This window comes from Miniopterus schreibersii, assembly GCF_964146895.1.
Source record: "Miniopterus schreibersii genome assembly, chromosome: 9".
NCBI lineage: Eukaryota > Metazoa > Chordata > Mammalia > Chiroptera > Miniopteridae > Miniopterus > Miniopterus schreibersii.
This window is the reverse complement of record NC_138118.1, coordinates 20,256,509-20,272,203: the sequence shown is the minus strand read 5'-3', so window position 1 is coordinate 20,272,203 and position 15,695 is coordinate 20,256,509. Positions and strand designations below refer to the sequence as shown.

The 15,695-nt window shown below is 37.8% G+C and overlaps 1 protein-coding gene across 1 annotated transcript; it reads left to right on the top strand.

The window, feature by feature from the left end:
* Positions 1-14,343: 14,343 nt before the first annotated feature.
* On the top strand, positions 14,344-15,387 carry SPAM1 (sperm adhesion molecule 1; the record flags this gene model as incomplete). The annotated part of the gene is made up of 1 exon (XM_081147730.1): positions 14,344-15,387. The coding sequence occupies one exon, from the start codon at positions 14,344-14,346 to the stop codon at positions 15,385-15,387; it is 1,044 nt and encodes a 347-aa protein (XP_081003856.1).
* Between the last annotated feature and the right edge of the window lie 308 nt (positions 15,388-15,695).

The window sequence follows — 15,695 nt, the reverse complement described above, 5'->3', positions numbered from 1 at the left end:
CATTTTACAATTTCTAAAAATTTATGCCCTTTTTAATAGTCCAATCTTTTAAAGTAATAATAGAGATGTTTACTACCTGATTCAAAATTATCTTTAGTTCCTCTGTAATAGAAAGCCAAAACTGGATAAACCCACTTTCAGTAATTAATGCTTCATTGTTTTATCTCATTTGAAAATGATGTAGATTTCAATACATTTCCATCATTTAACTCAACTTAGCAAATGTCTAGTTTCTAGTTACCAAAAGATTCTTTCTAGTTTCTAGTTACCAAAAGATTTGGTAACGGGCCAGGGGTCAAACCTGCAACCCAGGTACATTCCCTTGACCAGGAATCAAGCCTGAGTCCTTTGTTGTGAGGGCCGATGCCCTAACCACTGAGCCACACCAGCCAGGGCGGCAGTTTGTACTTTTAAAAAAGCCCTTTCCCTCCTCTACTCGCCCTTTGGTTTAAAGTTCTAATTGAATTAACTAGGCTCAGTCTTAGGCAATTGTGCACTGTGTTTATATCACCTGATTTTGTAGAGATTTTCAAGAAGATGGCAGTTGCTTCTGTTAGCCCTTGAACGTCGGCTTCCAGATTATCTATTTCCTGATTACTTGTAGGAAGGCCTGGGGATTGATCAGGAGATGGGGCAGTTTTTAAAAGGGGGAATTTATGTTAGATTTTTGCTTTAAGTCTCATTACTCTTCTTTCGTCTTAGGCTTACTTTAATACTTCTTTGTATGAGAGCCCTCTAATTTTTTTTTTCCTTTCAAATATAATAAATTCAAAAAAGATCCACTATCTGGTCATTGAGAAGTAGGATCTATTAACCTTAATAGCAACTCTAACCAATAATCCTCTTTATGACTTAACAAAGGACAGAAGAAGCACCCAACAGGAGATTGCCAAAAAAATGCAGCCCTCCCAAGATCCAGAAAGTTCTAACTCCCAGACTTAGCCTAAGAAACATAGACCTTTGTTGTAAGCAGAGACAATGGAAGTTGAGTCTATAAGGTTAGCCCATTATAGACTGAGACACCTTATGACAAATTCCCCTGAGAGCTGGCATGACTGGACAAAGACACAAATTGATGCCAGTCACAAGCCCAGGTTCTTGCCTATGCTTCTGACCAAATGGTGCCTGCCAGTTGCTTAGAAACTCAGTCTATCTGATTGGCTGCAAAGTACATGCCAATATGTGCACTTTCTGGATGGCAGAGTATTCTTACTGGTCAAAAAGCCAAGCTCTCAAGACATAGAACAACACAAATAAAATGATAAAGACAAAGGACAGTGACCACCTGTGGGAGAAAATGGATGAATAAAACCATGGGTATTCTACGAAGTTTACTCCTCAGTAAACCCCAAAGATCTAGTTTCACAGGCATTTTATTGTACTAAAATTTAGAAAGAGAGAAAAAGATTCTCACCATATTAGCTTCCAATAGACCCTGCATGCAGAGATCTGGGAGGCTGACATGGTAAGAACTCTTACTTTCTATCAGTTTTTTTGGTCCGATATATCAGGGCCTCTCAGTTGCAGCAATCTCAAAGTGAGCAGCATCCAACCAGTTAAGTGGCCATATGCTGGGTGCCAAATGATGGGCAGAAATTTTCCTCTACCCGTCTAGGTTCTTCTGGCTGGCCTAAGAATTAAATTGACATGAGACAGGGTAACAAAAGAAAATAACCAAATTTAACTACATACGTACATACAGAGGCTCCATAAGAAAATGGGGCCCAATGACAAGTCAGGCAGGTGGGGGTTATAGCTACCTTGAGCTGAGGAGAAGGGGAGAGTGGTGTAGGACTTCAAAGTGGAGGAAGGCACTTGGCGTGGAGATAGAGAGCAAATATTTGGTAACAAATGGTAGCTGGGCCACACAGAGACAACGGCACACAGAGGAGACTCATCTCTGGACCCTGCAGAATCTCCCCGACCTCACTTGGACCGGATTCCTGGTAGATACCTCTGGGGATAGCTCTGTTCTGGAACAGGCCCTTTATCTCAGTTCCTTTAGGCAATCAAGGGGGAAGTAACAAGAAACATTTTCTAAGTCTTCTGTTTCCTAAAAATACTCAGCCTAAATTAATCCTCATGACAGGGAAAAATGTTGGGGTGGCACAACCTTCTCCCCCTACAGTTCCACCTTTGAAATTCCTGGAAGCTTAACAGTCCAGAAGCTGAGTCTGTAGTTCTATCTCATTGAACCAGTTAGTCCTGACAGTTGGTCAGTTAGTTAAATTCTTTTCAGGAGGTGCTGATGTTGGTGGGGTTCCCACCTTAGGCCATTATTGTATAAGCAAGCAGCCAGTTATTTAGTAAGAGGCATTTCTATGGAAACAAATGATAAACAAAGGTCAGTGGTTGGAGCAGAGTATTAACCAGTTTCTGGTCTTGGCGGTCACCAGTCAAGAAGTTTTCTTGATATTAGTTAGTGTCGAAGCATCTTTTGCAGTTTGGAATGTCTCCTACGATGTCATTGGGTGTTCAGGTAAACTTTCTGAATGGCTTACGCAACAGCAGGCATGAAGGTAGTCTAAACATGGGCTATTGTGGTGATGGCTCTTCAGTTCCTATCAGGTTGTTCAGCTTCAGTTTGTAAGGTTTTAGGAAAAGCGCAGCTTTAGTTCTCAGTGATTCCAAGTCATAAGTAGGAGAAAAACTGGAGACATTATTTGGATAGTTGTAGCCAAATATTTGAGGAATATGGAATAGTTCAGGATCTAGTCCAGTTCACAGGTTGGAAAACAAAACCTCAAAGACAGTGAACAGAACTAGAATTTAATCCACAAGTGTGTATTATATTTTCTATAAAAATATAATTTCCTTTTTCTCGAGTATCACCCCAATTTTTTAATCAAAGATAGCCACATTAATTAAGACTGATTTATTTCTAAAACAGGTCTAATTTCAAAAAACTTGCCCTGATTATATCAATGCATCAAGAATAGCGATTGGGCAGACAGGCTCTTTTAACCTTCTTTGTAGAAACTTTCACAGGTGATCTCCATGTTGGACTTTTAGTAGCCTCTCAATGTTAAGAAGCCACGGCAAATATCTGCCACCAGACTTTGCCTGTAAGACCTTTAGATCTGGGTTAATTCCTGTCTCCTTGAGGTCCCCAAAGTATCCTGAGGTTCTTGTGCCTGCAAGGGAGTGATCTTCCTTGCTCTTCCTTGCTGACCTGATAGGGCAGCTAGGAACCCTGTAAGCCATGTACCAGGCTGATATTTTCCAAGGGTGCTCTACTGGCATCTGTAAAGTCAATCTTTGTTCCTTAGAGCTGTCTGGTCATATGAGTCTATGCATGAGCCTCTCAAGCATGATATTCCAGTCAAAGCCTTGGCGATATAAGCAATGTTTCTAAACTTTGGAAAGTTTTAAAAGTGAATATAGTATTTTTATTTTTCTGATCAAATTTTAGCAAACTATTGTCATGCTAACGCATTAATTATTTGCAGTAAATACACAACAAACAATTGTTGAGTGAAAAGGTTAATAAAAGATATACTATTTTGTTAAAGTTATCCAAACTAAAACCAGGCAGATGGTTTAGAGTTAAGACCCCTGCAATGGGGTCTAGTTAAATGCATACCTTTGAAGGTATTTAGAATAAGCTTTAATTCTTTTTTTCATTGAGTTTGATTCTAACTTAATGAAAAGTATGATGGAAAATTAAACAACCAAAAGATGTCTATCATCTATATACTGTATTAGACAATTAAAATACCCAGTCTCCCCTCAGAAAATGCCCTGTGTTCATTTCATACTTTTATCTCCATAATGAGAGTGACTTGTACACTAGAGGTAAGAGCATCAGAATGAGCTAGCTTTGAAATGGTGGGCAAATAATTACTTCTAATGCTTATTCCTTCATGATAACTCTTATGCCAGAGTGTTACTCAGACATTTAAATGTCATAATCAATTGTTTACTGAAAATTCTTAGGTGACTTCATAATCAGGTGTCGATTGTCTGATTTTAGAGATTTGTTTGAAATTGTTTTCTGTAAACACTTGCTTAATGACATTTTAATGGAATGCTTGCTATACTTTTATCACATAAAAAAATACGACAAATATTGCACATTTGTTTAAAGCAGTTTAGGCCATCAGTAAATATTACCGTACCTTAGGTTTTTGAAACTAGCTTTTGCATGTTAAGAATTAAAAGCAAATAAGCCATACACAATTGAATAAAACTCTTTTTTGTCAAAACCATAAACATTTATTAAGTAAATTAGCTGCAACCTTAGGAGACTCACTACCTTGTAATTACACTAACAAATGAGCATGGGCCTTTGAAGCTTACTTTTTTTCCCCTTTTAGCAAAAGAGTAGATTTTATAAAGATATTGCCCCCAAAACACAACTTAATACTTGGTCCACTCCTGAACCTCATACTTGGTCCAAACTCTTCAAAAATTCTGCAGCAGATCAGCCCCAAATCCCAACAAATATTCCTTGATATTTTCACAGCTGATTTCCCCATCATCTTAGAGTCCCTTTCTTTCCTGTATTTTTGGTTGCATTGGTGAGCCTCAGGGACACTCTCATCCTGTCTAAACCAGCCAGATCCTTAGTTGCCTTAAGTCGCTCTAGCACCAAATTCCTGTTTCTCTTGTCCCAGGTGAGATGCCTAGGGCACTCCTGTTTTCTTCTGCTCTTAATGAGGAGACAAACCCAACTGTCTGCTCTTCTTATTTACAAGGGTACACGTGCTCGTGTTTTTATGGAGAGGTGTAGAGGGGTGAAGATAACTCTGAATATTCATGCACCTTCATAAGGTCATTATAAAGTTGATGTAGTTAATTTTTCTTTTTGGATAGTGTAGGTCACATGTTTTGATACATTTGATGTGCCAGATGTATTGTTCATTTTAATAACAACCACAATTATAGTTACTAATGATCATTCATATCTTATAGATGTAATAAACAGGTTAATAGCCAAAATAAGTTTCATACTGAGAAATAATCTTATGTATGGCTTCTCTGATTATTGGTAACTGTCTTCCCCCCTCTTTTGTAAATTAGAAGCAGGACCATTCTATTGGGCCAAACTAAATCATAACCACCGAACATTGTAAAAATATCTGGATTCTATATTAATAATTGGTTTTACTCTATTTATTTTAAATGTCACTTACTCATATGACACTTATTCCTCCAATCCAATTTAAAAGACTTCAAACTGTCTAGATAAGTCACATTGGCAAGTCAGAAAAATATTTCAACTGGGCTGAGGGAAGACAGTTTGAAGTCTGAGCTTGAATAGGTTGTTTTCTTAGTAGATTTGTCCACAAAGATGCGAAGATGAAGCCAACTAAAGCGATGCCCTCTAAGGTTTGAGTCAGTTTCATGATCCACGAACAGCAAAGTGCCCATCAGTGGCACTTTTATCCACATGAGTGGATAAAAAAGCTGTGGGACATTCACACCATGGAGTACTATGCAGCTGTAAAGAAGAAGGATCTCGTACCCTTTGAGGCAGCAGGGAGGGACCTGGAGACTATTATGCTAAGTGAAATCAGCCAGTCAGAGGAAAACAAGTATCACATGATCTCACTCATATGTGGAATCTAATGAACAAAATCAACTGATGAACAAAGTAGAAACAGAGGCACAGATACATGGAACAGACTGACAGCTGTCAGAAGGGTGGAGGGATGGGGAACTGAATGAAAGAAGGTGAGGGATTAGCCACAGAACATGTAAGCACAACCCATAGACAGAGACAATAGTGTGGCCATGGCCAGAGGGAAAGGGGGGTGAGGGCTGGGTGGAGGTGGGCAAAGGCGAGGAAAATGAGGACATCTGTAATAGTGTCCATAATAAAAATAAAGTTAAACCCCACAACTTTCTTATGTAGGTTCCCACTCAGAGCATACTGCATGGTGAGGAATGCCCTTACCCAGGCATAGCCCGCCATCAGATCTGACTCCACTGCAGTGTGGATTTCCTGGGTACTTCATTTCCACCAGAACAATGGCTTAATTACTTACAAATTTAGATTTAAAACATATATATTTTCATTTCCTAGAGAAGCTTTAATGAGAGCAGGTCTGTGAATCATTAAGTGGTCTTGGGTTTTGTCTCCTTTTTTTCATGCTTTCATACAGACAAGGGTGGGGGCAAGGGATAATATTAATAACAATAACACAGGAACAACTTACATTTATTTGGTATTTACTATGTGCTGAGTGTAAGGGAGGAAAAAGGAGGACTTTCCTTCACTTTCTTAGGTTCTGCAGCTGGAGCCTATGAATTGAACTGACAAAAGACGTATTAATAGGAGAAAAACTTTATTTAATATTTTTACATGCACACGAGAAACTTGGTAGGAAAAATGAGCACCCAAAGAAGCAGTTAGGATCAAGAGCTTATATATCTTTTTAACCAAGAATGATAAATTGTGAACAGGTGACAAGACAAAGGAAAAGGGGTTTAATCTTCTAGGGGCGGTAAACTCTGGGAAAGTGATTGGAAATATATGAGGGAAACTAATGAAAAAGGTTATTTTAATAGGTGTGTTGGTACAGATCCATTTCAGAGTCAACTCCCAGTCTCTGGTGCTAAGATGTTCTCCCTTCCCCAGTACAGGGAGCGCACCTTTCACTTAAGAAACTTTATATCCTGCTTTGGGCAGAAACGAGGAGGTCAGAGAACTCTTCCTGCATTGCTGCTGTTCATTCAATCAATGGCCTTCAGCTCAAAATTATCAATATGCCAGAGTGGCATAGTTTTAGGTGGCATGTTCTGAGCCCCTTCACAGGCATTGTGCTAAGTGATTTGTGCACATTATTTTATTAAAATTTCACAACAGTCCTATGAGACAGTCGCTATTATTATCCACATTATTTAAATGAAAATAACAAGTGCAGTGAATTTAGTTTGGGCAAGGGTGCATTGCTACTAGGTTAAGAAGCCAGATTCCAGGCCTGTTGGGCTTCTTCTAGAACACTAAGATGATTAGTTTACTAGTTTAGTCATTTACAAACATTATTTTAAGGAATCCTCAGACAAATAAGAATTCTATTCTGGTTGCTGAAGAGATGAAAGGGATTTAATAACTTGCCCAAGACCACTTAATTAGAAAAGGGATGCTCTTAGGATTCAAAAAAACCAACTGTGTCATACTCCAAAGCTTTTGTGTATCAAAGCGGTTTGATTCTCAGTAAAAAATACATGTTACATTGTGACCTAGTGCACACATATATAAATATACAGCTGACAGAAAAGATTCCTAAAATAATTTTCTCCCTTATTGCATGCAGTGGCATTCTGGTGCTTCCTATCCCAGTCTGTCCTATATTATTCCACTCTATTACAGTCTACTTTACTTATTATTTTAAAAATACTCATTACAACCAATTAAATCAATTTTATGGCTACATCACTTTCTTGGATAGTTGTGTTTACAATTACCCTCCATTTGTGCCTGAAACACATAGGACTACTTATGTGAAGTTTCTGTCCTGAAATGTTCTTTGTAATTAGATTTTGGCCAGAGATGATGTCTGTATGGAAGGCTAGCTGAGGTCTCCTGTGGAAGGGTAGACTTATGTGTCCTGTTTCCATTAAATAGAAGCATCTGATCTCCCTCAAGGCCTCCTGATCTATGGTAAAGGGGCAAATTTAATTGTAAAGGCAACTTTTACTGCATTCCTGCAATTTCAAGGGAATTTTTCTTGGTATGACTCTTCTTCCTATCTCCCCCTTTTCAATGACCACATTCTTGAAAGGAAACTTATATTACTGCTATTACACCCAAACTTCTCTGTATTGTCTAAGAATATCAGAATCCATGGTAAATATTTCTTTGGTGTTCTTAAACTAGGATTTCACAATCCTTAAATTTTTCTGGAGATATCTTTAATATATTGGCTTTTATGGCTTCTATAGGTTAAAAACAATTCTCTCTACACCTTATGGCAGCTACCTTTCTTATAGTTTGGAATAAATGTAAATGAACCATAATAAGCAAGATTTAATAATGTAGGTAGTCCAGGGGAAGTAACACTGCACTTTAGATTTACAGCATTTCATAGCACTGTACACATCATCCCAGCATCCCTGGGAGTTAGACTGATTTAGGTATTACCAATATATTTTTAGAGTTTAGTGATACCTGAAGATTAAATAATTTTAATCCTCTGTCACATAATAGAGCTAAAAACGGAAATAAAGTCTCAATCCTTTTATGGATCTGAGCTCCTAATCCCTTCAGCCAGGAGTTGGAGCCATGAGATGTAAGATTCTGTTAAGATAGAAAGAAAAAGGTTAAAAATGAATGTAAGAAGAGAAAAAAAAGACACTGTAAAGGGAGACACCAATGAATATTTCTAGTGCTACTGTGTGGCTCTAGTATTTTAGTCTTGGACTGTATTACACCATTAGTTAAAGAAATGGTGGCAGTTATGAGAAAATAATATTACATTAGATAAGATAAGAATAGGATGTCTTTATAGTACCTGCTAATTTGTAACCTCTAAAATACATCTTACTTTCCATATAACAATGTAAGGTCAAAAGTGGCTATTGTTACTTAAGGTTGACAATTGTCACCTCTTCAATTCTTTATCCTGTTAATGTGCAGCGTAAGATAAATTGGATTTTTTTCCCCAACAGATGAATTTGTGCTTTGAGAGAAAGGTAGAAGATTAAAAGTAATTTGGTGAAACTGGGGAATAGGAAGAAATTATTTGATGAAAGGATTAATTGATGAATAGATAGATTCACTCATTCACCAGTTCTATTAAGTGCTTATGTACCAGGCACACTACTGGAAATTGGGAACACAATAGTGACCTTACAGTCTAATAAAGGAGACAGACATATTTCAAATTTGAAAGCAAACTGGGAGTGGTGCTAAGAAATAAGTACAATTTTTATGAGAGCCTTTATACATTTAAAGTAGCTGTTAATTAGAGATTAACACCTCAACAGTCAGATCTGTTTGCACGGTGGGAGCAGTCATCGAGAGATGCATCTCTGGGCTCAGAATAGAGACTAAAAAGTGCCGAATATAAAGAGGTTTACACCAGAGGTACAAGGCAGGATCAGAAGAATGACATTCTTATTCCTTATGTCCATAAGAACCTGTAACCACAAAACCCTTTCTCTTCAAAGAAACAGGAACTTTCATGTGGGTAATAAAAGATTTGGGTTGTATTTTCCTTTAGATTCTGGCTAAAATTTGACCTAGACTGAGTTGCCCACATTCCTCAGAAGAGGAGAAAGAGGTGACTATGTTGGGAAAATATTTGGGTGCTTGAGACTTCAGTCAGAGTTTTGCTTTTCCAAAATGTGCAGAATTCTCAAGGTTGACCGCAGAACAAGGCTTTTTAGGAAGACAAATCTTAAATCACTTAAAACTCTGACAAGATTTTTGAACCATTTCTCTATCTTAAAGAAAAAAATCAGTCTGCATCCTAGGTGGTCATTTAGAAGCCTGGTATCTCTACAGGATCCAGGTATCTTAAATAGTAAGAGCAAAAAATACCTGTTGTATTATCTTGTGAAGCTGAGCTCATATCTTTTTCTTTAATGACATGTACCTTCAGCATTATTAAATGTGCTTAGCTATATTGATGTGATTGGGCCCCTATCACCTTTGGACAAAAGTAATTTATGAACAGATAGGTGTTTTCTGTTTGTGTTAGATTATAGTGGCCATTTGGACCCTTGATATAGTCCCATATGTAGAAGAGGTAACTATGATGTTGATAATTCAAAGAAAAAACAAAAGTCATCTGACTGGTCAGGGGAAGAGAAAACATCGGTTATTGCTAATAGAACTGGTGCAAACCCATAGCCATGTTATAGCTACTATACTTTTGTGAACTTCATTGTGCAAGACATTGGTGATAATAGGAAGGTTCATTCTTCTTCTTAAGCTTCTACTTGATTGGTACTAAGTGAGCCCTTTTACCTGTTCGTGCGTGCTAGGCAGCTGCATTACTGTAATAGAACTAGAATTGGCCTCAGGTGTATAGTGGATGGATGTTGGGTTGACTGGAGCTCAGTCTGAGGCTTCACAGGTCGCATTGCAGAGAGCATCCCTAGCATCGGTATTGTGTTTTTAATTAGCTTCTAGAATTTAGAGACGCTTCAAGTCTTTATTAAGTTATTCAGTTACTTAGTTTCAGTCCCATTTGGGTGTTTTAGTGCCTCATGCTTAACTGCAGAAGGCATATTTACCTTCTGAGTAATGTTTAAACTCTGGCTTCTGGATGGTATGTTTCATTTATTATTTGAACATCTTTAAAGTGTCCCCATGGGCCATAATATTGCGTTTACTAAAGTTCAAAGCACATCATTTAGCTGTCTTCTTTTTCTTTTTTTAAATCTCGGTGCTTGCCACAGTACTGACGTGCTATAGGGGTTCAGGGTACGTTGGATGAATGATTGGCTGGTTTCATTATCTTTAGGCAATAAGGCTCCAAATGGATTGAGAAGTGCTTAGGGCAATTAAGATAAAAGCCAGTTCAAATATACTCCTTATTCTTGAAACTCTGGGCTTTTGCTAGTTTCTCGAACTGGGTCTCAGAAGTAAATGTTGAGAATCCCTAAGGTTCTGCCAACAGTCTAAATGGAATTCATTTAATTCTTTGACTTCAGTCACAAACCTATGACCTGTGATTTCTGAATCTTTCCTTTGTACTTTAGACCTGAGAATGTTTCTCTCTGCCTCCTCTTTCCTTTTTTCCCTCTGTTATGTATTAATACTTACTTACCAATCTCTCAACTGTCTGTTTGCCTAGAGAAATTAAATTCCTCTAGAACCCTTACCTCTGGGACTCAAACCTTCATTCAATTTCAAGTTCAAGTGAGTGTTCTTGGCCTCATGCCTTTGACCTGGCTCACACAGATACCAACTGTCTGCTTTGTGTGAAATGGATATTTGAGGAGGTTATGTTGACAAGCATCAGGTGACCCATGGGTAAAGGAAATTGCCTTTTTCCCCTTAAACTCTAAACTCTTCAGGAAGGCTTTGTTCCATATAATGAGCCTAGAAAATGTGGGTTCTGGTTCTGACTCTGACACTGGTTTGATGTTTTTGGGTCAGTTTGGGTAAAAAAAAAAAAAGAGTTACACTATGATACATATAAATATACCAGTCTTTCTCTTCAAGTTAAAATAGGTTTGAGAAAAGAAGAGACTTGTAGAAAATTCAATCCTTTCTTTTACCAGCGGTGATTATAATGAGTTTCCCAGGAATGATATGACAAATTGTCATAAACTTGTTGACTTAAAACAACAAATATGTATCCTCTCACAGTTCTAAAGTCTAGAAATTCTAAATCATGATGTGGACATGGCCACATTCCCTCTCAAGACTCCAGAAAAGAATCTTTCCTTTCTTTCTTTCTTTTTAAAAAGTTTACCTTTATTGTTGAAAGTATTACAGATGTTCCCCCTTTTTTCCCATTGGCCCCCTCCAACCTGTCCCTGCCGCGCCTCCCCCCCCCCCCCCCCCGAGGCCTTCACCACACTCTTGTCTGTGTCCATGGGTTATGCATATATGCATATAAGTTCTTTGGTTAATCTCTTCCCACCCCCCCCACTTGCCCCTCCCTTCTGAGAGTCATCAGTTTGTTCCATGCTACCATGTCTCTGGATCTATTTTGTTCATCAGCTTATTTTGTTCATTAGATTCCACATATGAGGAAGATCATGTGATATTTGTCTTTCTCTGCCTGGATATTTCAATTAGCATAATACTCTCCAGGTCCATCCATGTTATCTCAAAGGGTATGAGATCCTTCTTCTTTATAGCTGCATAGTATTACATGGTGTAAATGTCCCACAGCTTTTTTATCCACTCATCTATTGTTGGGCACTTGGGCTGTTTCCAGATCTTAGCTATTGTAAATTGTGCTGCTATGAACATACGGGTGCATATATTCTTTCTGATTAGTGTTTCAGGATTCTTAGGATATATTCCTGGAAGTGGGATCACTGGGTCAAAAGGCAGCTCCATTTTTAATTTTTTGAGGAGCCTCTATAGTGTTTTCCATAGTGGCTGCACCAGTCTGCACTCCCACCTGCAGCGTATTCAGGTTCTCTTTTCTCTACATCCTGCACTCCCACCAGTAGTGTATTCAGGCTCTCCTTTCTCCACACCCTCTCCAGCACTTGTTCCTTGATTTGTTGATGGTGGCCATTCTGGCAGGTGTGAGGTGATGCCTCATTAATCATCAGAGAGATGCAGAAAAGAACCTTTCTTTGCTTCTTCCTAGCTTCTGGCGGCTCCTGGCAATCCTTGACATTCTTAGCTTGTACCTGAATCACTTTGATCTCTGCCGCCAGAGTCATATGCCCTTTCCCCTGGATCTCTGCGTCTTTGTGTCCTCTCCTCTTATGTGGATACCAGTCATTGGACTTAGGGTCAACCCTAAAGTCAGGATGATTTCATCTCAATATCCTTTAAATGTCAATAGCCTTATTACTTTAAAATTTTTTTAATTTAAATTCACAATTTTGAAGAATGGAGGTGTCCATTCTTTTTTTTTTGAAGATTTTTGTGGGTGAAGATCTTCCTAATAGGCTCATTCTTCCCCATGTTTTTCTTATATACAATGATGATGTGGAAAATAGATTTGAATGTTAATTATTTCAATAAACTTAACTTATTCCTTCCCTGAGATGCCAGGAACATCTAATCCTTTATTTATCCCATTTACTTTTCCCACTCCTGGTCATTCAGGCATTGGTATTGGTAGTTGATAGTGGAAAGGAATTAGTTTTCTTCTCTCCAACATTACTTTAGGTGAAGATTTTCTAGGTCCTGAGTAAGGAAATTTATACAGGCTTAAACTATGAAAAATTTTAGCTCCTTTACATGTTATAAACATAGGAGAAAAATCCATTATCTTCAAAGCAGAGGCTACAATAGTTCTTAAAATTTCATTTTATTCTGTCTATTGTGTTCTCCTTAGAGTAATTTTTCAGCGATGTGGATGAATGGGTAATTTGTATGGTAAGGACACATGTTTTTGGGGAAAATGGTACAACTCTCATTGTAATTTCACATAACAGTATACTACTAATCGAATTATAACAAAAGGATTTAGTTTCTTCCTAGAATCACAGAACATTTAAATATGTCTCTTGTAGTTAAATTTTACAAATAGAAAATATTAAATAATACTTAGCTTAACTACTTATTCTTGGCTCAGACTGTTTTATTGTACCACAAAATGTGCCATAACACCTCACATGGTGCAATCAGAATGACAAGACATTCTCACTCAAAGACTATAAAAGACCAAAATTTATATAGTGCTTTTGTTAAGCTAGGCCAGAATTAATCCTTTTAGTGAAAGATATAAAATTGTAAAATGTTTTGTTAACTTTTAACATGAGAATACATTACTTTGAAATATGATAAAGGACTGTTCCAAATAGCACTTCAAGAGATCTTGATTGATCCAGGAGTCTTAGGCAAACCTTTGACTACTACCTCAGAAGTGAATATTGCCTTCTCTTGACTTGTCTCCCATTTTATCTTTTTTTTTTTTTTCATATATCTTTATTGATTTCAGAGAGAGGAAAGGAGAGGGAGAGAGAGAGATAGAAACATCAATGATGAGAGAGAGTCATTGATGGGCTGCAGCCCACAACCCGGGCATGTACCCTGACTGACCGGGAATCGAACCCCGATCGCCTGAATCCCAGGTCGATGCTCAACTGCTGAGCCACGCCCGGCCGGGCATCTCCCATTTTAAACAAAACAAATAAAATCTCACAGTTCTATGAGAGGTTCTTTTCAATTTTTGGCAGACCACTATAAAGTGGTCTTTTAAAAAATAAACAAGAATGAGAGGTTCAACTTGGAAATTATTTTTATTTAGCAGGCTTTTGCTAAAGCATTGCTCAGTATAGCAGTCTACACAATGGGGAAGATAAAGGGGAAACAGCAACATACACCTCTCTCCAGGCTCGATAATGATTTGGGAAAATGAGACAAATGTTGACTATTATAGGATTTGTAGTATATATAAGAGGAAATAACTTCATTTATTCAAATACAGGAGTCTTCCATCTTCAAAAATTGAATTAAACTCCCTATACTTAAAGTTGAGACTTGGTAAAGCTGATACAGAAATGGAGTATAACAATAAATTCTATCTCTCTTTCTCTTTCAGTTATAGATGAAACAACTTGCAATAGCTTCCTGAAACATGAAACAGGAAGAATAATATTTAAAAGTAATATCATTATACTTCTTTACCCATCAAAGTGTCTTCCTTCCATGATTCTGTCTTCTGTGCTTAAATCTCGCATCAAACATTGGATGAACCAAAGCCTGTAGGAAGAAATAAGTGATTTTCATGGTCATTACTCTTTGCCATGGGAGTGCTAGAGTTCAAGCATATCTTCTTTAGGAGCTTTTTTGGGTCCAATGGAGCATCCCAGGTTCTGTTCACCTTTCTTCTGATTCCATGTTGCTTGACTAAGGATTTCAGAGCACACCCTTTTCTACCAAACATTTCTTTCCTCTGGGCTTGGAATGCACCAACTCAACCTTGTTTTAAGAGGTTTAATGTGTTGATAGATTTGAGCCTCTTTTCTTTAATAGGAAACCCTCAAAAGGATGCCAAAGGACAACCCATTACATTATTTTATGTTGATAGACTTGGCTTATATCCTCACATAGATAAGCATGGCAAGAGTCATCATGGAGGAATCCCCCAGTTGGGTAACTTAACAAAGCATTTGGAGAAAGCTAAGAAAGACATTGCCTTTTACATGCCAACAGACAAGCCAGGCTTGGCTGTCATTGACTGGGAAGAGTGGAGGCCTGTCTGGGCAAGAAACTGGAAACCTAAAGATATTTACAGGACTAAATCTGTTGATTTGGTTAAGCTACAACATCCACAACTTAGTGACAAAGATGCCAACGACCTAGCCAAAGAAAATTATGAAAAAGAAGGAAGGAATTTCATGCAAGAGACTTTAATTTTGGGAAAATCGTTTCGGCCAGGCAGCTTATGGGGTTATTATCTTTTTCCTGATTGTTACAATCATCAATATAGTAAACCTGATTACAGTGGGCGTTGCTTTGAGATAGAAAAGAGAAGAAATAATGAGCTCAACTGGTTGTGGAATGAAAGCACTGCCCTTTTCCCATCCATTTATTTGAATACCAACCTAATGTCTTCTCCAAAAACTGCACTCTTTGTCCGTAATCGTGTTCAGGAAGCCATTCGGGTTTCTACAGTACGCAGTGTTGAAAGTCCACTTCCAATTTTTCTATATGCTCGTCCAGTTTTTACTGATGAATCTTCGAGATACCTTACTGAGGTAAGCAAATCCAAGTACGAGGACTATGAAATAGTGCCCACAAATAGTGTTTGGTGGAATTTAACATCATTAAAAAATTTTTTTTCATGAGAGTTTGAGCTAACCTGACAGCCATATGCAGGAGCAAGATGTCAAATGCTCTGTAGAAGAGAAATTTTGCAGCTTAACATCATTTTTGAAGGGAGTGAAATTTAGCTTTTAATATCCTTTAGGAATATGCACACGGGTGGTTCTGCATTATTACTTGAATGTAAAATAATATATTGCATTTTAATGCAATCATTTTAGCAACCATGGAAAATTAGGTAGTATAGGCAATGTATTAACTCAGTTCCTGTTTTTTTTTCATGGGCCTGCTCTCCTGTCAATGAAAGTAACTAAAAAAAAAGAAATATCTG